This window comes from Coccinella septempunctata, chromosome 8, assembly GCF_907165205.1.
Source record: "Coccinella septempunctata chromosome 8, icCocSept1.1, whole genome shotgun sequence".
NCBI classification, from domain to species: domain Eukaryota; kingdom Metazoa; phylum Arthropoda; class Insecta; order Coleoptera; family Coccinellidae; genus Coccinella; species Coccinella septempunctata.
This window is the reverse complement of record NC_058196.1, coordinates 31,535,323-31,560,690: the sequence shown is the minus strand read 5'-3', so window position 1 is coordinate 31,560,690 and position 25,368 is coordinate 31,535,323. Positions and strand designations below refer to the sequence as shown.

Below are 25,368 nucleotides of genomic sequence, written 5' to 3'. Positions count from 1 at the left end.
CTGTCTGTGGTGGGCGGATCCTCCACGAGGACCAGAAAAATTGTCGTTGACGTTTCTTACCGGCTGCGTGCTTATCAGGTGCGTGTGGATCGGCTGCCTGGTGGTGTGGTGATTCAGCAGTAGCCTGGCCGTGGACACCAGACTGCTCTTCTTGGGTACTGGGGCCGGGGATACTGTCACGTTGTCCTCGCTGTCGTCGCTGCTACTGCTGCAGGAGGGCGGGGTGGGCGGTAGTTGGAAGTTTTGCGTTGTACTGGGTTCGAATCGTATACTGAGTTTTGGTATCTGCGTTATCCTCTGCGGGATCACTGTGTTCGGGGAACTGATGACGAGTCCGGATTGTCGCAGGAGGTTCTGGGATTCTTTCTGCGGATCGAAGAGGCCAGGAATCAGTGAATAGGGCGTAAAACGCAGAAGGTTGCAGATTCACATAGACAAGTATTCAAATTCTACTCTATGAACTACTACTAAAAGAGTGAGGAACATAGAATGTATGTATGTATGGCAGCATTTTGACAATCGATGTCAGATATTTAGGTTAAGTCAGTTTGACTGAAGTTAGGTTGGTACCGATCACAGAGAGGTGTGTTACATCGATTCGGCCATACATAGAGCGCAGAATAAATTTTTTTGGGACTCAGTTTTTATAAATTTCATTTTATTATAATTTTTTTTGGCCTATCGGTCGGTAAAAGAGGATCTCCTGGCTTTACTAGATGAATAAGTATTTGAATTCTACTGTATTAACTAATACTAAAAGACTAAGGGCCATAGAATGTATGTAGTATATAGGAAGAGTACTCTTTGCTGCAGGATTTTGGCAATCGATGTTAGATTGCGATGTCAGATATTTAGGTTAAGTCAGTTTGGATGAAGTTAGGTTGGAACCGATCACAGAGCGGTGTGTTAAATCGATTCTGCAATACATAGAGCGCAGAATACTTTTTTTTGGCCTCAGTATTTATAAATCTCATTTTATTATTATTTTTTGGCCGGTAAAAATGGATCTCCTGGCTTTACTGGTTACTTATAGCATGGAATGAGTAGGTTAAAGGCGGCGTCCACATAGTAGACTCTCGCTTGAAGGGCTAGAGGTACCTTGGAAGTACAGGGTGGGCCATTGAAATGTAAATAGCGGCTCTGTAGGTCGGCAGAACCGAATTACATAAAAACTCTTCGTTCTCAATGGCCCATTCTGTATACGTACAACTTCTTTCGTTCTTTGAGACATATTCCGAAACTTACAAAATCTATGTTGAATTGCAGGTCACTAGTTGGCAGCACCGATTGCGGCGAAGAGGGACAGGATGAATGGACGCTCTCCGATTCGCTCATAGGTTCGTCCTTTATTTCGATCTCCTCCTCGTCCACTTCGTCCTCCATATCGTTCAGTTTTCCGCAGGCTTTCTTCATCGAGATGGCTGGGAAACATTCGTCCTCCATGTCTGGAAAAAAATACGGTTAAAAATTTTCGAAACGGATGGCATTTCGATTTCGAACATAGAACTTTACCGTCATGTTCTGTGTTACGTGAACGTATGACAGGTCGTTGGTATCATTGACGTTTGAATAAACTTGCTTCAAATTTGCCTCATACAAACGGTACTCTTTGATTCCATTGAAATGGAAGTAATAAGCGTAATATTGCGAATGATGAGGGGTTTCCGAAGGTATTTTAACGATAAATTCGAACTTTTATCGAATTCAGCACGACGCTGTGCCATGAAGCAATTCTATTATATAATCGTCAACGACGAGAATAATGGAAATTGATAAACGCAATCGTGAACGAGAAGAACGCATAAATATTAAATGGTCGAGTGTTCTGTATTATCCGAATTTCGTGATGATAAGACGTAATTTACGAGAAGTGGAAGATTTATCAATTTATTTTCGAAACGTGGTGACATTTTTCGACATAGACTAGGTTATTCATCCAGGGATACCAACAGTCTTAAATGAAGACGCGTCATGAAGTTCCACATGGCTCTGTTCTTGGATCTGTTGATTTTAACACATAAATGAATAACCGTACGATCCACAAGGTCTATCTAGATTTCGTTTCATTCCTGGATTTGTGAGATTTTAGATCATTCGATTTGAACTCACCAGATAGCCACTGTCGAATTAAAGGTTCAATATTTGCGAACTTGGTCGGTTGATCGTGATATTATTAACGATGATCATTTCAACACGCAAATGCATTACGAATATCATCGTGTAGCTTCACAACAAGAACTATATTATAGCGGATAGAATTCGATTGAATTCAATCGTGAAGGACACCGCAGACAGCGTTCCTTTCGAAAAAGGAAGCAGTGGCGGCTCGTGAATCTTTGTTGCCGCGTTTTTCGTGGGATTAACAGCGTTGACATTTCGTAAAATCGTCTGTGATTTTTTTACAAACGGGAACGTATACTTCATTCGAGAATTATTGACAGATGGCTGTGGAAAATTGTATTTAAGTTGGTAATGACCCAAGAAGAATGAACACTCGCCCATTTACATTCAGGTCTATGCATTTTGAACTTTGTACTGTTGTTTATGTTCTTGGTCTAATCGAACTAATTGGCAAAATAATTGTATCAATTTGGAATGCTGATTAATGCGCTTTGAATTTCGGGTATGTCCTCAGTTCAAACGCCTACTTCCTACTTTTCTAGATTATATTATATTTTAGCTATGTATGTGATTGAAACTACAGAAATTATTAGGCGTTTCGGATTGACGTCACTTGAGGTTTATGATCACAAAAATTCAAAATGTACCTGTCAATATTGCCAATAAAATAGTCAGTTTCATATCGTATCACTACTGAAAGATCAATAATATTCACTTAACGACGTTTTCTATTAAAATTGATGAGGATACATAAAAACCAGTGCCCTCAGTGGTCCTGTCAAAGTCAGCTGATCCGAAATGTCTTATTGGAGACTGTTTGTGGTCAAGGCCAACCGGGATGTCTATAATTCTTGAATGGATAAGTATATTCGCTTCAACAATTATTTACATCCAAGTAAACCCTGAAAGTCCAAACGCAGCTTAATATCTGATAACAAAAACTCTTCAATAGTTCACAGAACTAAAATATAACCTAAAAGAGTTTGTTTTATGGATTGACATTTTTATTTAATGAAAATTCTATGCTTAATCCTAGTGCATATTAATCTCGAGATTTCGTAGGCTTCTCAGTTCGTAGAACAAGGATTTTCGATGTAGGTACGATGAAAACAATAAAACAACGTCCTTCGAACCAGGATTTAGTCGACGCAATCCGCTGCGAGACGTTTTTCATGAGGTCGTGCAAATCGGCCCGGTGTATTGGCGTTATTGCGCAAGTATACAGAGGTAAATAATCACGAGCAATGCCTCGTTCTATACCAGCAATTCAATGACCGCTATTTGGCGTATTTATCTTCGAAATTTATTATGTATGCACTTTCCACATTATGCGGACCGATGATAAACTTTTGAATTTTAAATAAATAGGTTCGGAATCTGTTGTTTTAGTCGGACGATAAAATTTTCATTATTCATCAGAAACGTTGTTATAAATTGTTGCAATTTGTATTATAATATACCGATGCGAAACACGAGCGCTTCCAATCGGAAAAATTACCGAACGGTTCTCGGAACGGTTTGAATGAAAACACGATTCCTCGAGGCCGCTTCACAAAAGCACAGAAATTGAAAAAATCGAGATTATTCCAAGAAGAATCGATAATATTTTAGACCTACATCGTGCTCTATGCACTCGTCAACGAGGATGTATTGAAATCTAGCCAGCCCAGACCGTTTCCATGGATAAAGAAAATATTGTGGTTCCATAGCAACCAACAATAACTAATTAGAAATGTCAATGTGAAGTTTCATGTCGAATCAGAGTTGCGCAATCGAATTCTTAAAAGAGTGTCGAGCGAAATCTGCGAGAAATATGGAGAATTCAACTGAATCGTTGACCTACAAGATACATCCGATCGGTTTGAACCGTAAGGTCTAGAGACGATCTCTTTTTCAACGTCTAAAGAGACAATTAACAGTTCTTTCATATCCGATCGCGATTGCTGCAATGAAAGCCTTCTAGATGCAGTTTGAACTGAAATATTTTCTCCGATCGTTTGGTAAATGACAGTTGAAGTAGAGTACATAGTGGTTTAACTGGTAGGTAGTACTCATATCTGTCCCATTCACCTTTAAAACTGAAAGGTATTTGTTGAAATGGCTGGTAAGTATCAATTGACATTATAAGTTTTCCTTTCTCAAATCAATTATCTTTTTTTCAGCGTTATTTTTTGTGATTTCACCTGTAAACCAGCTCAATTTCTACCTGAACGATCTGTTATTATCACAATAATCGAAATACATATTTCACTATTCCTCATCGAGATATTATGGGCAGAATTTCCATCATGCCTGGTAATTTATCTTCTCCTCGCTTCAATATTTCGACGAAAGATGTGAATTATTTATCTCGCATTATCGGATCTTTCTGAGAATAATACACGTTCTCAGTACGCGCATTTTCTAGGCATGGACTGAGATAAGTGGTAATTATGAAACGGCGATAGGAAGAACAAATATTTTGAAGGGGTTTTCCTAGGATTGTTTGATAGCATTGGATTTCTTTCAGAAATATCGTTCGTACGTAAGAAATTGAACATTCATGAAGAATAGACGATCAATATGGATATGTTTCCGTTGGTTGGAAAATATTAATATTAATAAAACGACCTGAAGATGTGCCATGGTGGCGAAACGAGCTCCTCAGTCTAAGTACAGATATGTTCAACTTTTCATTTATAATTGAGGAGTTTATCGAGCAAACTTTAGCTGAACGGATTTTATTCATAAGTTCCAAGAAGGTTAAACGTTGAGTTTTTTAGTTAAATTGTATGTTAAAATGACAATTAGCCTTCTGCAATTTTCAATGCAACTTGCGTTCGCTGTGACAATAAATAAATCGACCTCGAGGGTTTGTACCTGGAATCTCGAGAATCTACTCTTTTCACATGGTCGATTGAATTAAGCTTGTTCCTGTGTTGACAAACCCTTCGTTTGTTTATAAATAGACAAAACCGAAAATGTTGAATAAAATTGTTCATAATATTATATGTATATGAGTTTTTTAGTTAAATTGTATGTTAAAATGACAATTAGCCTTCTGCAATTTTCAATGCAACTTGCGTTCGCTGTGACAATAAATAAATCGACCTCGAGGGTTTGTACCTGGAATCTCGAGAATCTACTCTTTTCACATGGTCGATTGAATTAAGCTTGTTCCTGTGTTGACAAACCCTTCGTTTGTTTATACAATAGACAAAACCGAAAATGTTGAATAAAATTGTTCATAATATTATATGTATATGAGTTTTTTAGTTAAATTGTATGTTAAAATGACAATTAGCCTTCTGCAATTTTCAATGCAACTTGCGTTCGCTGTGACAATAAATAAATCGACCTCGAGGGTTTGTACCTGGAATCTCGAGAATCTACTCTTTTCACATGGTCGATTGAATTAAGCTTGTTCCTGTGTTGACAAACCCTTCGTTTGTTTATACAATAGACAAAACCGAAAATGTTGAATAAAATTGTTCATAATATTATATGTATATGAGTTTTTTAGTTAAATTGTATGTTAAAATGACAATTAGCCTTCTGCAATTTTCAATGCAACTTGCGTTCGCCGTGACAAAAAATAAATCGACCTCGAGGGTTTGTACCTGGAATCTCGAGAATCTACTCTTTTCACATGGCAATTGAATTAAGCTTGTTCCTGTGCTGGCAAACCCTTCGTTTGTTTATACAATAGACAAAACCGAGAATGTTGAATAAAATTGTTCATAATATTATATGTATATGAGTTTTTTAGTTAAATTGTATGTTAAAATGACAATTAGCCTTCTGCAATTTTCAATGCAACTTGCGTTCGCTGTGACAAAAAATAAATCGACCTCGAGGGTTTGTACCCGGAATCTCGAGAATCTACTTTTTTCACATGGTCGATCTACTCAATAAATTTTCAAAATAAAAAGTTTGAAATAAAACGTTTTCATTTTTTGTATTATCCTAACTTAATTCGTTTTATCTTTTGATTATTCCACTTCCAATTAATAAATACAAAATAAACCCTCACTTCGGCCGTGTTAAAAAAAAAATTGACGTGTTCAAGCATCGGTAAAGGGTCAAATGACGAAGAATCGAGATGCCTAATTACTGTTTGATTTGCAATCAGTCTTGAATGTCATCCTGATTACCGATAACTCTGACTCTTTCGCTTAATCCGCCATGAAGTCATCGGAATAACGATCGTGACGCCGATGATGACGAAGTCTTCGGAAAATATAAGATTCGTGTCAATGCCTTCCTAGATCGTTATTTTGAGGCGCTCATCATCGTAGAAGGTTTCGCCATTTTTCCTTTCACGTTCTTCGATCCCTCAATTAACCGAAAGGTTCTCGAACGTTGCGATGAAGAATGGCGCATTGTTTGTCGCCTCGTTCATTAATAGCGGTTTTACCAATTAGACGCGATGATGGTCCTTCATCTAGCCGCGTACCAGAAGCCTAGATTTCGATGAGCCTCCGCCTGGGAAACGGAGTCGAGCGTGAAGTTAGGAAGAGAAATTCTCGCACATTTTTATGCTTATGATTAATTGGAAGCAGATTCGACGCTAATGGTTCAGGCGGAAACGGAAGGGGGTGCATGATGGGGACGAAGCGAGGGACTTGGCCGTCTTAGGTCATGTAGCAATGCGTCCGACCTTTAGTACTAGGAAAATGCCCGATGTATCTGGCGCTTCACGCACAACAGTCATGAGAATCCTTAATAAAATCCGAAACTACATGTTCAATGTCCGTTTTTCGGAGGTGCGTTTATTTTATGAAATTTTCCATTCCCAAATTCGCATTCCGATGCCTGATCGTGATGTCATCATAGCCAAATCTCGCTTCAACGGTACTTTCGCTGAAAAGGCAGGATAGGTAGGTGGAGAAAACGTCAGCTTGTGACTAATTTGTATACCGATCATGAGATCGGTCGCTGGAGTAGGAACGGTTATTGACTCCCGGTCGTTTCCTGATCATCTAAGGAGTTTGGAGCTTTGAAAAGTGAAACGTCTGGGTGGACGTGGAGCTGGCCCAACAGGAAACGTAAAGATGGACGAGTTGAATTTCAATTGGGACCTAAACGTTTTGGTAAGGTTGTATTTTTGGTGTTTAGATAGGATGCATCTATGGGCAGTGGCGTAGGTAGCCGAAATAGAATGAGGGTTGGAATTTTGTCACATTTCATTTAAGCAAAGGGAAAATTTGACTTTTAGGCGTTTGAAAGCCTCAACAAAGATTAAGTTTGGACATCTGGTAACAATATAACAAGAATTTTTGTTATTAGGTTCAAAAAACGCCCGATTTAAAAGAATTAATTAATAAATTTGGATTTCTCCCTTTACCTCTGAAAAACATCTCTAGTCGTGTGCCATACATCTCTAAAAGCCTAGCGTCTAGTTCCGTGGCGTTCTGTATCTTGTGCTTTTCCGTCTTAACGGAACCCTTCGCTACAGTGGAATTGCCTACAAAAGAAAATTTCAAATAGTTACGCAGGAAAATGGAAATGCACGAAAATTTCCTGGAAAACATCATTCCAGGACATCTTTCGATGCTGAGTTCGTGGGGTACCTCTTTAAAACCTCAAATTGCAGGAATATTTGCGAATCGAGTCGGTATAAATGTGAAAACGTTCGAGTTTTAATCGATGAGATGTTCAAATTGCCCGTCATTCACTTCCAATTAACGATAAATCTTTGTTCAACGAGTATTCGATCTAAAAAAACTCATTTTTCCAAAAAGTTCTATCGAATGGCCCCCAAAATCTGCAGATTTAGTACCGCTGGAGTTTTTCTTGCTGGGTGATTGAAAAAAAATTCCAACATTCATTCCAACGTTAAATAGAAAGTTTTGCTTGAAGGGACGGTCAATTTGAATTCATATCGGCTTTTTTATCGGGAATTCTCGAGCACGTAAATAATTTCGCCGTAACAGTATCGACAATCTCAAATATTTGTTGCTAGGTATTGTTTTCCGGGAATGTGTATGCGAAAATATAAACTTTTATGGAGGTTTATGAATGGATTGAATGAGACGTAAAAATCGTTGGGATTATGTAATTTTATGGGGTCAAATAAAGGCGAAATTCGTTTCGCAACTGTTCCGGTTTCAACCGGTCCGATTCGTCGAAATATTCAACGAAATCGAGCTCGCTAAACGATATAGGGTCGAGTATTTCATCGACAGAGGGTGGAAGTTGATCGAGTCGTCAATTCAAGATGGCGGAGCTATCATCCCCCGCAGTCGAATGCGATTGCGTGAAATTTCGAGTACGGTCCTGTTTCTTCCCGAGCTTTTCGGCCAACCACAAACGCCAGTTAGATTATGCGATAGGAGTTAGGTCTAAATCCTTGTTTAAGATACCTGAAACATTATGAGTGTTAACGTTTTTCAATGACTCTCTACTAGATTCGAAGAATGCTCATGTCATAAACAGTATATAAATGACATTTCCAGATGTCTCTGTGGAATCAAATGTCATCGCTTCTTCGACCAGTGTTCGATTCACCATTCAACATTGGTGCCATTATGTAAGTACGACCTCTTTAGAATTTTGATCGTTTTACCATACTCTCTGGTAACAGAAGCGAACGTTGTCGCTTTATGGTCGGTGCAGTTTTCCACAATTATGAATGAATAAAAGATAAGGCCGTGAGAAATATCGAGAGTGACCTCATCAACGTGAAAAATTGCCTCGGAAATGGATACCATTTACGTTCCTTTATCTAAGAGGTTGACGCATAAGCTGCATTTTTAGGTACGCGCCTGAGGAGTGCCCCTCAAGAAGGTATTCTTGAGGAATTTGACGGCAATGGTAATAAGAATGTCTGGTTGAATTTTTCGAATGGTTTCTTGATTGTTGGCCGAAAACGCTAGTTTAACAAAAATTATCCAAATATTCGCCAATGTTATACTATGCGTACTTTGAGAATTAATTCGTCGTTTATCGATTTATCCACCCCTGACAGGACCACAGATTTGAATATCTTACTTCTATGACATACACTATCTGACATTGCTTGTCGGATCATCTGTCTTTGACAGGACGGCTGAGGGGCACAGAAGTGTTGGTTAGGTTTATATTGTTGTAATTTTCTGTGGTTTTTATGAATCCTTTGCAATTTTCTGGGAACGTGTGGTTCAGTGAATATCATTTATGCTTCAGGAGTGATATGATAGAAAACCGACTATTCTTGATAATATTGACAGGTGCAACGCAAATTTTTGTGATCATAATTGTCGTAGACGGTTTTTATTGACTCATCCCTGATAGGTAAACGTCACAGATCACAGAGCGAGGTGTTTCACATCGTTCGGACTGATAGAAACTGTTTTTGGCCTCGGTATTTATAAAAAAAATCATCTCAATATGATTTTTTTGGACGAGATGGTTCTCATTTCGAGGACGCTCAGTGGTATAACTCACCGTCTTTCCTCAGCGACTGTGGCGAATCCGGAAGTGATCCTCCTTCGGAATTTAGGCTGTAGGAGTGTTCGTTCTTGATCGGCCTCAGCATCGTCGTGTGACCGAAGGCTGCGTCTGTCATCAGTTTGTCGTGGATTATGACCGCCGGTATCTCTTTGTCGCACTGTGTCCATTCTATGCTGAGGTCGCCCGAGGAGTGTAGACGCAGGACGTCTTGCATCGTCTGAAAGAAAAAATCATCGTTATTTTGGTCGAAAATGATCTTCTGTATGGTATAAAAGACACCCCTTCCAATTCGTGTTTTTTCTGTGGATACATGGACGTTATTCAGTTGCTCGCAAATTTTATTAAATTCTGAAAAAGTACTTCTCCGGGTGGGACTCGAACCTGCGACCCTTCGATTGGCGGTCGAGTGCTCTTACCACTAGGCCACCAGAGGATGCGCAAACTAGGAAAACCTCTTCTCGAGAATCAAACGTCAGTGATGACACCCTGCCAACTTAAAATGTTCGCAAGCTGTTCAAGGATAGTTAGACGACGTTCGTTATTCTGGTTATTATCCGAAAATTGATCGTTATTGATCCGTTTTTCTGGGAAATTCGTAACGAAATCGACGTTACGTGGGAAAAACCAAACCCTAAGCTCGATGTTTTTTTATCGGCTAATTTATGCCGTGGAGTAGACTCGAAAATTTATCAGTAATTCGCTTCGGCTTGTGAGTTGGGTAGATAACAGAGTCATGGCACGAAGCTAAATGCGTAATGTTGTGAATTATATATACAGACTGTTGAAAAACCATAAGAAAAGAACCCAGCTCTTGAAACTAAGTTGGACGCTATCTAGGGAATATTTGAACGTTTAATAAAATATTCTTCATATTTTCTCGTTTTCGAGTAATTTGATGTTTAAAAATAAAAAATATCTGTGAATTTCGGAAAATTTGGCCGAATGCAACTCTGTTTAAAAGTGCCACAGATTTGGCTTGTTATTCTGAAGGAAATTTCGTTTCTCCAGAGGTTGCTCAGCTCATCATGAAAACTTGAAAAGAAATGGTATAGAAAAAAAATTTGATCTCAAGTATTTACTGTTAAAATATTTATGCAAGTCAAAGACTCATTCTGTATACATGGTGAGTGAAAATATCAACGGACAAAATTCATATCTTGGGTGCACCAAACCAAAAGCTGACACACGAAATGAAGGTTTTCTTATGTTGTCTATTAGTCGTTTGAAAACCACTGAAATGGATGATAATTATTACTAGGTTTCTGGATAATCATCGTGGATCGTTATCTTATCGACGTTTCACGTGGATATTACATAATTCAAAGGAGAAATCCCGCGTTTTACAATTGGGAAGTCGACAATGGTGAAAATATACCAAGTGGCACTGCCCTGCGATTGACCTTGGGAACGTGAAGCGGTCCGGTGAAGACAAACCTAGGGGTTAACACAAAAACCACTCTGTAGATATGGATGGTTGAAAAACTGATCGTTTCTCAAACGGACTCAAACGTATATTTCCCTAGAAATTCCCCCTGTTGAATTAATTGATACCTGGTGTTCTATTTTCTATGTTACTTAGTTTTTGGAATTAATCAATCAAATTCCTTTTGGCTGATGCTCAACGAAAATCCATTATTAAACTTTAAAAAAATTAAATAAAAAGTTGAATGATTTCCAATAACGAGAGTTATTCAACCAATTGATTCATTCTCATCTGTTTCAGATAACTGAAATTTCGTTGATCGAATTCTTCGATGCTGCACGAGAGATTCCAGTCCACATCGTGAACAACAGATTGTTCCTACTATAAACTGGCCTCTTCCTGCGACAAATAGGAAGTAAGATACACTATCTTTCAATTCATTCAACTCATTCATCTGGATTAACGCCCACTCACTTGGTTGGGTTCCTCTTTCAACGTTACCTACAGCAGCTCCCAATAGAAAGCCTGGGATTGGTTGGTAGATGTGATTTTTCATGGGAATTCGAAAGCCTATATCTCTTTGAAGAGGTAAAAACGAAAATTTCAGAAAGTTTTTCGTTGTCGCCATCATTAGAACTCAAAACAGCTCAATAAAAAAATTATTTGCTTTCAATTTCGACCTGCTGTTTCAAATTCGAGAATTACGCTAGGCCAAGAAATTTTTTTTATCTAAAACTGTCGAGGAAATCGCCCAGAGAAGGATAAACGATACGAAGAACGGCTCATTCCGTAATTGAGCGAATATAATAGGCGATAGGTGAACATTATCGCGGCGAATTTTCTCCCATTTTCCGTTCTCTAAAGAACGGATATCAGCGGAAGAGGAAAACGAACAGAAACTTTATTTTTTCTAATCGCGCTTGTCGATAATTCCATGATAAGTCGCCTTTTATAGGAGAGACCTCGGTGCAGGTGCGAGTTAGTCATGTCGTTTGTCCTCGCATTTTACGTTTTTGTTCCATCGAATGGGTTGGAGCTTGTCTGCAAGATTATTCATCTTCAGAGGTACTCGAATCGTTTATTGGATTCCCATTCCAAGAACGGTAGCTCTGGCGACCAGTAGTTGCAACGTCTGGTAGTTCTAGAGAGAGGTAGTTCTATTAATCGGTAGTTCAAATGATCTTTGACTGATTGAAGAATAATCTGCAATGAGCTTTCGGTTTTTCGGGATTTTATAAAGGAGATTATAACTGAAAACACCAATATAACATCATTCTATCGAAAATTCTTTGAAATTTTCTGGAAAAGGTCATATCTTTTCAATATCCAGAAAATTTGGGAAAATATAAAATGAAAAACGCGTTATTTGATAAGATGCTGTTGAAGTTAATGAACGAGTCGAAGTATGCTTGTTCTTCGACTTATCTTCACCACGGATCACTCATCATAAATACCAATAAGTATGCATCAAAACCAAGTCGATAAATACTGATAGAAAACGAAAGTATTTTAGAAGCAGTACTCGTCTCTCCCATTTTATTACGGTCGTTTCTTCGCCGAACACTCCGACTTCGGCAACAGGTGCTAATTCAATATTTGAGTACAGGTCGTACATAAATTCTCCTAAATTGCTGTGGGCTAGGCGAGTTCGTTAACACCGAATATTTTCGAGTTTACCCACTGTTTGACCGTGAACTTCCGAAAAACCGTGAAAGAATTACGTTTGTACGTTTCTTCGGTTGGAGCTGAGATTCATCAGCAGTCGGCGAAGACGTACTGCGGTAATCGAAGGAACTTTGACAGCTGACAATTGATGGAAGAATTCGTATCTTCGGTGATCTCGGATTCTATGTCTGCGGATTGAAGAATTCGATGATATCTAGAAATTCATTTTGTGATGATTTTCTTAGGCGAATCGGCCTGTGGATCTCGTGCTTCATGTATCATAACTTCGAGTCGAGGGATATTCCTTAAAAGTTCTTTTCGCACAGTTTATGGTCAAATTTTACGATAAACCACCGACATATCGAATTATTTCTGTTAGATTTCAGATAACTCGAGGTTTCTTTTATTATCTCATTCGATGGTTCGATTCGCCGGTCATTTGAACTACTGGCCATTCGGACTACAGCGCATATGAACTGCCGGAAGTTAGACCTACTAGTCGCTAGAGCTACCGCTCATTGTGTCTAATATATGAACCAACTAGAAAATGCGAATCTGCCTGTGGAGCGTATCTTTTTGAAGGATGAATTCCTTGGAAGGACGAAAAAGTTGTTTTACGTGGTGGAATGTGTGAAACAAAAGTGTCTTGAATGAGCGTTAGAAAAATCCATCGCTTTATACTTCGACTGCCAAGTTTGTTAGTTCATTATACAGGCGTTCAACTCTCTGAGCACACCGCGAATTTGTTACCTTATAGTAGGCCGTGACACCATGGATGGGCGTTGGATAATACGTCTTTGAAGTCCAAGATCGCAATAATAGAGAGGACCCCCAAGGCGTAAAAGAAGCGGTTCATTCACATTCGGAGGAATAGATCGAGTGTATCAACCTCTATCACGACTCGAAGAGGTCAATTTCGAAATCCGTTCGGGATCGGGTACGGGCGTTGAATTTTCGATGGGTCCTGAGGCTGTTCAACTTATCGCGAATTCAGATTCGTCGAGTACCGATGGCCGTATGATATTTACCAGTTTTGAAAGGACGTGTCAAGTCGTAGAGATCGATCGATCGGTTGGGAAAGTTTCGAATTGAGGCTGTGGTCGACGTTTGATAAAAATCTCGACTTTTACTTGTCAGGGGATCATTCAGAGCCAAAAATTCGCCCGTGTTTCGTTAATACCGAGGCCAAAAACAGTATTCTATACTTCATTCAATTTTATTTTAGCAGTCGGTTGGCCATGGAAATTTGACACATTTCACTCTGTATAGTAAGGAAATGTGGGGTTATGAAGCTTGTCAAAACATTTTTGGCTTTTAAATCAACGCGTTGTTGCCCGTTCTACGTAAAAGTTTCTGTTATTACGTATTTTATCACAATGTCGAATCTCTTCGGAAAATATGTGACGAACATAATTGAAGTTTATACAAAATGATTGAAGGCATACCAAATCCAGTTATTTGCGTGGAAAATACAAGAGATCAGTATAATATCATAATATGCACTAGCTTGAGGAGAGTTAATGTTTGTTATCTTCTTTGGCTGAAGTTTGAATACGTTACATCAGTTGTAGATTTCAAAAATATTAACCCGAAGATGAAATGCATATGATGCAGTGGTTGGGAATGGGTATATCCCGAAGGAATCAACAGATATTTACAAGAATGTTACATTCTTCAACAAGAATCATATTGCATCAATATAAGTAAAAAGAATTGAAGGAAGTTTCGAGTTAAGATGGAACTTCACCGTTGAACAAAAATTTCACATGAATAAACAAGTAACAGGGCAACTTGCGCGTATTTTTGGCTATTCATCTTAATACATTGATGTAATAATAATAATTAGGTATTTATTAGTACCTTAAGACATTTACATTGTATAGGACAAGTCAAATGAAAAATAGAAAAATCCATTTTAGGGAACTTATTCTCCGGTGACATTTATCGAAAATCCTGTAGTAAACCTTTCGCATTAATTCACTCAAACATAAAATTCTCAAATGCCACCACTTTTTTGGGTTTCCCAATGGAAGGAAATTCTTTGTCATCCTCTTCATTCACAATCTTTCTGATTGTGGAAATATTCAGCTGAAATATAAGTCTTTTAGATTCAGATGAAACATTGTATAAATTCTCTTACATTGAATATGTTCGCTACCGTCTGACGTATTGTGGATTTTAGAATATCGGGGTACAACTATTTGAATGAGCGGACCTGAATTCTAAATAGCACTTCCTGAAACCCTGTCTCTTTTTTCAATCACTTTCGAATTTTCGTAATAAAAATTGATATTAGTTGTGGCAACGGCGTTATGACATTAACGACATTTCATGAGTGCCAACCTAACTTCGTTCTAGTTACAAAAACTTGAGAAAATTATTTCATGGCCAACCGACTGCTAAAATAAATTTGAATGAAGTATATGATTCTGTTCTGTGATTACTGTCAACCTCCCGTCGAAACTGACGTTAACCACAATCTGACGTCGATTGTCAAAACCCGGTAATTTTCTGTGACCATCGATGTCTGTCGGGAATGACAGGGGATGTCAGAAATACAATCCCTTTTTTAAGCATTTTTAAGGTATTTCTGGGTCGTTTTAGGACCGTTGCGGCTAAAATTGCTCAGTTCGAATGGAAAATGGTTTCCTTCTAGAAAACGGGTCAGAAAGACCTGTCGGAGAAATTCGAAGTTAACCAGCGTGAAAACAGCTCCCGGTTGGCTCTGTAGCCGGCTTTCGGATTGTTATATCACGGTCGAGGACGCACTAGCTCGACGGAGGTACTCTAGAGCGGTGGTCATTCAACTCCGTTTCCGGTTCTACACTTCTTAAAATTAATTCGTTCTTATCATCTGGTCAATATAAGAACCCCGTTCTTCTTCACCGCGATGGAGTGATTAGAAGTGGCGCGTCAATTTTCACGAGAAGGCGATGAAATTGAGGTTTTTTCATGAAATTGATGTTTGGCCGAAATCTAGATTATTTAATAATTCGGAAATTAAAGGGTTGAGACACAGAATATTTACTACCCCATAGAGAATTATGAGGGATAAAAAATTTCGTGTTATATAATAGATATATCTGGAATCGTTCGATTGCTATGACCTAGAGTATTTCGAAGTGAGAATTAAAGATAAAAGATAAATTATTTATCAGCAGGTTTATTTTAATCTTTAATTATACGTATTTGTGTGAATATGAGATAAGTAGGTTAAAATAGAAACAATGTCAGGTACATTGAATTCATGTATCGGATAAACATCAACTGGAATGATTTTCGTTTCGTTTTCGAGATACAGGGTGTTCACCACAGCTCACCAACTGGATTTCTTATGACAATCTGCATATTTCTGAGGATTTCGAGAGAATTTTTTCTCTAAATCGGTAGCAGATACGACAAAACTACAAGAGACCATAAAGTTCAGTATAAGAACAAAGCTTCTTTTCACATTTTTTTCAAATTAACAGTGGCTCACCAAAAAAAAGTTCTGGATGAAAACAGCTAGGGGACAGAGTTCGGGAAAAAATATCACCCTGTAGATTTACTATCGAAATTGGCATGTCACGTGGTGTGAACCTATTCATTTTAATATTTATGAATAATTTCAGCTGAATAACTTGTGAATTGTAGATATTATATGAGAGAAACTTGGAAGAATTTCTAACTTTAACACCCAGTATCTCGAGAAGGAATCTTTTGCGGTCCCATGTTTATGGGACTTATATTTCTTAAAATTACTCGAGGAATCTCCTCTTTTCACCACCAATTTAGGAACATCCTGTATACAGGGTGAGTATTTTACTCCTTCAAATATTTTAACAGTAGATTCTTGAAGTCAGAAGAAACTTTTTTCCTTTACCACTTATTCCGAATCGGCTTGGTTTAAAAGATACAGGCTGTTGAATAACCATAAAAAAATGTCAATTCAGTTCTATCTCACAAAAGGTTTTATCGAATGAAATGAATTTCAGAATATAGTTTTTTATTTATTGAATGAATATTTTCCGAATACAAGATATCACCCACGTCTTCCAGTTTTCTCATTATGACCGTTACGTACCATAAAAATACAAAAACTTCAAAGAATTCAATTCTTGAAACCAAGTTGGACGCTATCTTATGAATATTTGAACGTTTTGTAGAATAAAAGTATTCCTCATATTTTCTCGTAATTTTTCGAGTAATTTGATGTTCAAAAATTAAAAAGTATCTGTGAAATTTGAAAAATTCTGTACTTGACTCTTCCCTGCTGGTGTGAAAACCCAGGGGGAACAGAATGCACTCCACCGTTCATTTTTTCTTCCTAACTTTCTAGTGTTCATCTCTTCTGTTATAATTTGTTCAAAAATTAAAAAGTATCTGTGAAATTTGAAGAATTGGGTACTTCGGCTGAATAAAACTCGGTTTGAAAGATCCAAATATGTGTAGTGTCACAAATGTAGCTAGTTATTCTGAAGGTAATTTTGTTTCTCCAGTGCTGGCACAGCTCATTATGAAAGTTTAACACGGCTATATCTTTTTATCAGCGGAAAAAATGGTTTAGAAAAAAGTTTTTCTTCTGACCTCAAGAATCTACTGTTGAATATTCGTACGAGTCAAAGACTCACGCTGTGTAGCTGTATTTTTTTTTTTTGTCGCGGTGGCAGGTTTGGGTTAGTCCATCCAACACACCCAGCAATCAGTAAATCAGTAGCTGTATTTTACAGCCTAAATGAACAACCCTGATCCCTAACTGTGAAAATACGTGTTATTTTTCGTTTTTTTCTCTCATTTGTTACATTTTACAAGCGAAATTGACGTCGAATGGCAATGGCGTGGAAAAACTGTTATAGAAATAAAGGTCGTTGAATTTGACAACGCCGCTTTTCCACACAGCGAGTCCAATTAAATTTTTACAGCGCGGTTGATATTTTAGTGCGACCAACGTACTATGACCGGCGATTGGAGTAAATTGATCAATAAAATGTTTTGGTGTCTGACCAGATTTAATTGGAATGTATTATTCCTCGATCTTGCCCACGGGTGCAAGAGTTTTTGTTTATCCGGCTTCGAAGTGGATCATTGAAATCACGTGGTCGGTTGCAACACCCTCCGCCGGCTTTTATCATTTCAATTTTATCAGTCGCTTTCGGAAAATATGGGCGATTATTGCACAGATAACGATAAAACGGTGAAAATGTTACGGGTACTTGGAAGCGATTGCGTATGAGCCCAAATCTTACGATGAAAACCGTTTTTAGAAATAGATTTCATAAAAACCAAGGCCAAAAACATTACTCTTCACTCTATGAATCGAATCAGTACTACCCACCCCTGTCTATGATCTGTGCACTTATGTCAAAGTCACTTTGACAAAAGTGACGTTGATCTGTAAGATCAAGAAACGTCAAGCAGATTGGCATATACCGTCAAAAATAAGACGAAAAACTGAACCTAAATGGTCGAAGTTCTCGAAACGAACGTATTTTCAGCAGAGAGTGGTGTAATATCCATAGAAATGCTATTTACAAATTCGTCGATAACGAAGAATATTCTCTGGTCTTCATTCTCACGGCTCACTATGCATACCGAGCGAGCCTTTTACTTCGTCTCATGCCCGGTACGCCTGGTTATGTCATCTAACTGTTTAACGGGCTAACCGAGAATGTAAAGGCATACATATCGGAATGTTCGATGCATGGCTTTTGTGGCTAAGTCGACTGGAAAGATAATGTTGTTGAATCGATCGGGTAGGGAATGAATTAGCTTGTGGAATTCCGTATTTTCACGGTCGTACACATCAGATTTAATGGTTACTTGGGATTTTTTCTTTTCCACCAGCTTTTGTGTATGCGACCTTCACTATGTCCGTCCAAAATTTGCAAAGCATTTCTTCTATGCACTATTATTATACTATAGATGATGAAACCGTGAGATGACCATGGAAAAATTATTTTGATTACCTATAAATGACATTTTATCCTTTTTCGTCAGTGTTCGTAGACTAAAAACAATAAAAAAAAAATTAAACGAAGAAGTTGTTGAAGAAATACACAATTTAAGAGAAAATTCAAGTGAATGTGAGATTCAGGCTTCTCAGAACATTTTAGTGCAATTGACATTACCCACATTACTATAATAACCCCTCAATATTTAATGTTATCAAGTTTTTTTGTGTGTATGGATTTACTATAGAATAACTGAAATTTTTCTCAAATTAAAGCTTCTTTATTTCAATTCATGGGGTTTAAAAAAAATCGAGCTGTTTCAAATTATTAGGAACAAAATATTTGTAAGGTTAATTTCTTATATTGACTTTGACTGATTTTGATATTTTTTTATTGATATTCTGAATGTCTTGTTCAACAAATTAATTTTTTCCCCGCTAATATCATTGATTGCTCGATTGAATATTGTTATAAAACTCGAGTAGAAAAAAAATTAGATAAATAAAAATAAAAATTTCATTTAAAAATATGCAAGTCCAAAAAATCAGCTAAAATCACCGAATCAAATATTGAGGCGTTATAAAAATCGTTTAGTACAATAATTGGCAGCATCTCCTACTCCACTATAATGATACCGCGATATTTTGATTATTTCACCTTCTTAGTTAGGTATTAATGAAACAAGAGGTTGAGCCCTTTTTTTAATAAAAAAATAATTAACCAATTGATTCTAATTCTTTTTAATTTTCATTTAATTCAGTGGAGGTGAAAGTTTTTATTATTCTCATTTTTTATTTTAATAAATAAAAATAAAAATTTCATTTAAAAATATGCAAGTTCAAAAAATCAGCTAAAATCACCGAATTAAATATTGAGGCGTTGTAAAAATCGTTTAGTACAATAATTGGCAGCATCTCCTACTCCACTATAATAATACCGCAATATTTTAATTATTTCACCTTCTTAGTTAGGTATTAATGAAACAAGAGGTTGAGCCCTTTTTTTTAATAACAAAATAATTAACCAATTGATTCTAATTTTTTTTATTTTTATTTAATTCAGTGGAGGTAAAAGTTTTTATTGTTCTTATTTTTTATTTTAATAAATAAAAATAAAAATTTCATTTAAAAATATACAAGTTCAAAAAATCAGTTAAATTCACCGAATAAAAAATTGAGGCGTTATAAAAATCGTTTAGTACAATAATTGGCGCAGCATCTCCTACTTCACTATAATAATAAATCGATATTTTAATTATTTCTCTTCCTTAGTTAAGTTTGAGCTCTTTTTTTTAATAAAAAATAAAGGTTCTAATTTTTTTTTATATAACTTAGTGAAAGTGAAAGTTTTATTATTATTTTTTCATTAATTGAAGAAAAATTGAACTAAAGGTTTTTTTTTATTCATTTTTGCACGTGCAAATGCATCTTGAATCTTACCATGGGCCCCTTACATTTTTCCGTCCCTTAAATCCGAATTGATAAACACCGAAACGAGCATCGGTGTCCATTTCAAACGCTCATTATCTCCCGACGTTTTTTCGACGTACGTAATAAAACCTGTTCGAGAGAATATCCCGTTTTCTGGGGCCGCGCCGCCTCATCCGAAATCATGGCTGATCGTATCCGTTCCTCTCGTAATTATAAATTCCTCGACGTAAAATTTGAATGATAATGTCTCACCGGGTATCGTCGTGGTCGGGGAACAGGTTCCAGAAGTCACGTTTTCCGTAACATTCGATCGGTTTCTGCGAATAGGGAAGGATAGAAAGGATAATTTCACTTATTTTCTTGTTTTTTTTTTTTTCTTTCAAATAGATTTTCATGCTTTCAATTTCCGACCACTTGTTTCAGAATCGCCTTGTATAGTTTATGTTGATTAGTATGATTTATTTAATGATTTAACAGCATTTGCGTTGTTATAAGAATTTTTTTTTGCCACATTTGAATTTGTGAGGACAGGTTGGTTCGAAATAGGTACATTTGTGTTGTGAAATTATTTCATATCATTTACATAATTATGCAGTCATTTCTCTTGGTTTTAATGAAGAAAAAAATTAATAATGTCGAAATAATCTCTCATAATAACATTGTGTTCGTTAAATATAATTATTAAATATAATTAATTAAAGAAAATTTTGATTAATTACTAAAGCAAATTTTCAATACTTTGATGAGAAATAGGAATGAAAAAAATCAATAATTTCGAGAATAAAGAGAGCAACATCATAGATATATAAAAATATTGTTTTTTCTCTCAAATTATTTGATTAAAAAAAAAATTCATTTGTCTATGTATGTGAGATTTTATTTCCCTCTTCAAATATGAATGGGTTTAAAAGTAGTTTTCTTTATAAAGATATAAAATTATGGTCCCCACCCCAAAATCACCCCTTAACCGCCACTGCTTCTTTATCGATTGAAAGTGTCAAGTTGTGGTTGTCAATCTGATATCGGAACTTCGATGCATTATTTAATCGTGGAGGTTTGAATTATTTATGGGTATATTTTACGCCCGAACGATCCTTCTGTGGTGGGTTGATGTGATAATCGATATCGGTGGAAAATTTCTAGATAAAATTTAAAAAAAAAATGGAGAAAAAATGTTGGGGCTCAAAGTTAGAAATAGGATTAATCTCCTGATTTTTTTTATTTTTCATGGGATTTTTTCGGTCTTAAACTTCATGGCTGAAACTGGATATATTTAAAACTGCATTGGATATTTGTTTGGTTAGACCATTATCTTTAGGAATTACTGCTACTGTATTTCTTTCCAGGTAGTACAACGTTAAACAATAGAGGTCTACTCAGACGTGTTCAGATACCGCCCATGCCAAAAATACGATAACTTGCAATGCAATCGAATTCGACAAGCTGGTTGTACACTTATGCATAGTACATTTAATGGTGAGTAATACAATGAACTATTATTATAATCTCCTAAAGAAATTCTCCAGTAAATCTACCATGACACCGGTTAAATTAGGACTATTGGGCAATTAAAGTAGATGAACTGACTTTTAGGCCACACTCGTTATAATTATGCATTCAGTCATGTAGGTTTTAGATCGCTAAACTCGTGCAATTTCTTCAGAATTCCTCGCACATAAACCTCGTTCTATTCTTATTTCATAGCAAGATATTCAGGTCATTTGAACTACCGGTTATTCGGACTACAGGTCACCCCGTCTACGAAGCATTGTAACTAAATGATATTAGAACTAACCGCCACGTGAACCCAACGGCAGCAGAAACATTTTTATCCATTTTTGTCGACATCGAGAAGGTAAATCTGTTGATTCGAAAGGCGGATTGAAAAAAAAAATATCTAGGAAACGTTTGATCCTCTTCCCGATGAAGTGGTGAATGCGGAATTCTTGTGGCGTAAATATTTCGAGATAATTCGGTGTATATCAGGAGGAAAATCCTAGCGATGAGTCACAAATGACACCAGTGAGTTGACCTAGATTCGATTAATATGACTGGCTAGCTAGGTAGACAGGTAATGTCAAGAAGTTACTCTTCGAACCCGCTAGATTAAAAATTAATATGTATCTCTAATTTTTTAAAAAGGGCGGACATTTATCATTTCTCATGTGGGCAACTTGATATTTATTTCACAAAAAAAATTGCGAGACACGTTCTGGTTTCATAGTGGCTTGTGGTAACGGATTAAATCAGTCATCATTTGAAAAGGGTGTATGTATACGCAAGAACTGGATACCGACATGTATACACGCCCCCTCCCACTGCTGTATTAAAAGATCGAATTTTGAACGGCATTGTGAAGTGAACGTGGGTAGTGTTTTATTGGTAGAACTAAACTGTCCCGCGATAATAACAAATTTATATGTCGAATATATTATAATGGAGCCGGGGTACGCGTATGTTCAAATCGTTACTTGTATCGCGCAGTGTTATTGGGTCGACAACGCCTGGAAAGGTTTTTTCGAGCAGGATAATTTTTTTCGACCCAAGAAAAGTATTATTTTCGAGCTAGGAAAAAATATAACGTGGAAAAAATTATTTTTAACTTAAATAAAAAAGAAAAATATTTTTTGACCGGCAAAAGTTTTTTATTTCGAAAAATTTTTTTCATTTTTCCGAGGTCCAGAAATAATTTTACCATCTCAAGATATTTTTTCAGATCAAGAAAAAATATTTTTCCATCCTGAAAAAAAATATTCGGCATAAAAACTTCTCTTTTCGAATTTTTAAATTTCGATAGAACAATTTTTGAGTCCACAAAAAATTCAATCTAAGGAAAATAAAATTTTTAAATACAAAAAGATTTATTTCTAACCGAAATAAATATTGTTTGAAAGACAGAAAAAATTTCTGTCACGAAAAAAAAATTCTTGGGACCGGGAAAAATTTTTTGCTATTTAAAATTCCTCTAATCGACTTTTTCCGCTATTTCAATGGAATGGTTCTAAGAGAACCTACTGACCTTTATATTCCGATCTGACGCGAAACAGATTGCCGTCCGTCGAGGAGACGTCCGCCAAAAAATTCAAATCCGTAAATTAATTCGTTAAAGTTCATCGTAAAAGTCGCGGATATAAATGGAGATATCAAGTAGGAAGATGCGTGCATCATCTTCTATTAATGGTCAAGTGCTCCGCGCTGCATTCGTCGACGTTCTTATAAAAAAATTTCGAGCGCTGCAACGCTGATATCGTTTAACAGGAGCTTTACTTAATTGATGCAGCAGCAGAAAGAGTCGGCGGAGCTAAAAATAGAACTGTTATTAAATGAGGATCTTCGAGATTTGTCATAATTGAAGTAATCATGAACCCTTTGAATCCAGTACGAAAAGAAAATTATACAAAAATTTTTCTATGCTTTGTAGTTGTTCTCGAGTGATTATCCTGGATGTTTTTTCCATTGGTTTATTTTTAATATTGAAAAGTATATCATATTATACAATTTTGAATTTTACTTCAATATTTTCTATTAATAATATTTTTTTAATTTTTTTATTTTTCTATTGAATTAATTTTTTTTAGTCATTTTCCCAATTAATTAACCGCAAAGTTAATTTTCGGGGTTTATTTATTTTTTTGGTAATTATGAGAATTTTTAACTTATTTTAGCTCTATCTGCATCTTCTTTATTTTGATTTGTTAAATTTTCGAAAACTTTATTTTTTTTATTTATTTATTTTTTTTATTGATCAATTTGAAAATTATCAATTATTGGCGGATTTTACAACTGTCCCCTTAGCTTCTGACCTTAAAACATCACATTTACACGATCTCGCTTCGTCGTGAACCGCGACGGGGGAATTGTTAAATTAATCGTACTCTCGAATCGAAGATGCAACGACGTCTTTCTTCCGCGCCGTTTGGTTTTTACGCCGCATCACCTCGAGATCTATGCGGTCATGTGAGCCGAGCCGACAACGACCAATCCATTAACATTGCAATCAAGGATATAGACGCTCACCTACATTCGATCGAAGATCGTGTAGAAAAACGCAAGTCGCTTTCTGGGAAATTCGAACGTCGAACTTTTCTGCAAACTGTCGACTGGTAATACAGGATATATATCTCTATCTTATTTACGGCTTAAAACGCTAGCTCTGAAATCCCAGACAATAATAATGTCACGAGGTGACGATATGAATCGCACGATCGAAATTGTGATTCCTTGTTTGCTTATTTGTCGTTTCAACGAATAACCTGATGATGTGTGCATCGTGAATGGAAACGTTGAATCTCGAAGGGGGCTGCGTTTATCGCACCCCAGACATGTTTTTTATGCTCCCACTACTTCCCTTAGCATCAGTTATATTATAACAACCCTGTATTCTAAACCAAGACCTTCATATTCTGATAAACATGGACAACTTTAAAATCCAAATAAAAATATAGAAAATAAAAATTTGAAAATAAAATACAATATTTAAAAAAAAATAGAATTGGAATTTTTTTTTTGGTATTTAACACTGAGTAGCTCTAACAAAATGTGAATTTTTTTCGGGTGAAAAATTGAAATTGAAATAAAATAAAAATGCCCACAAGTAAAAACCCCTTTTAAATTTTTGTCAAATATTAAGACATACTATTATAAAAATTATAAACTACAAAATATTACAGGTTAATTCATAATTTCATTAAATAATAACCATACTTCCTCAAAAATGAAATAATGATTTTAAATAATTTAGCCCATGATTAAAAGCCTCGGTAAAGAATTCTCAGTTGAAAATTAAGATAAACTTTTATAAATAAACATTATAAGATGTTAGAAAATAAGTTACAATTTTCATTGAATAACAACAATACTGCCCCAGAAATGAAATCTTAATCTTCAAAATCATAATTTAAAATTAATTTCAGGAACGTGACGCAATTTCATCAGTTTAAAATACATGTATTAATAACATAAAAATTCAATATTTAAAAAAAAATATTTAGAATTTGAGTTTGATTTTGTCTTTGATTTTTTTATTTTTATATATTATATAATATTATTATTCAATATTGAGAATAGCTCTAACAAAAGGTGAATTTCCTTCGGGTGAAAAATTAAAATTGAAATAAAATAAAAATACCCATAACTAAAAACCTCTTTCAAATTTTTGTCGAATATCAAGATATAGTTTTAAAATTATTTTAGGTTAATTTATAATTTCATTCAGTAATAACGATACTTCCTTCAAATTGAAATAATAATTTGAAGTAATGTGCCCATGAATAAAAATCTCGGTAAAAAATAATCGAAAATTAAAAAAAAAAAATTACAATTTTCATTGACTAATAACAATACATACTTCCTCAGAAATAAAATCATGATTTTGAAATTAATTTTA

General features: G+C 35.9%; 2 protein-coding genes across 5 annotated transcripts in view; one reads left to right on the top strand and one right to left on the bottom strand.

The window, feature by feature from the left end:
- The window catches only part of LOC123318623 (protein-lysine methyltransferase METTL21D-like), a 45,428-nt gene that overhangs the window by 9,312 nt on the left and 10,748 nt on the right, over positions 1-25,368 (top strand). Inside the window, exons 4-5 of one of the 3 annotated variants that reach the window (XR_006538384.1) lie at positions 11,258-11,372; positions 21,329-21,458. Coding sequence is in view for 1 of the 3 variants with exons in the window: in XM_044905294.1 (XP_044761229.1) it covers positions 11,258-11,344 (87 nt within the window). In the remaining 2 variants the exon portion in view is untranslated. Of the gene's footprint in view, positions 1-11,257; positions 11,546-21,328; positions 21,459-25,368 lie in introns of all 3 variants that reach the window. The other 2 variants (XR_006538383.1, XM_044905294.1) reach the window with 2 other exon arrangements.
- The window catches only part of LOC123318622 (cyclic AMP response element-binding protein A), a 37,874-nt gene that overhangs the window by 2,373 nt on the left and 10,133 nt on the right, over positions 1-25,368 (bottom strand). Inside the window, exons 2-5 of one of the 2 annotated variants that reach the window (XM_044905288.1) lie at positions 9,529-9,751; positions 7,448-7,567; positions 1,246-1,445; positions 61-366 (exon numbers count right to left, since the gene is read on the bottom strand). In XM_044905288.1, the coding sequence (XP_044761223.1) occupies positions 61-366; positions 1,246-1,445; positions 7,448-7,567; positions 9,529-9,751 (849 nt within the window). The remainder of the gene's footprint in view (positions 1-60; positions 367-1,245; positions 1,446-7,447; positions 7,568-9,528; positions 9,752-25,368) is intronic. The other variant, XM_044905289.1, reaches the window with a different exon arrangement.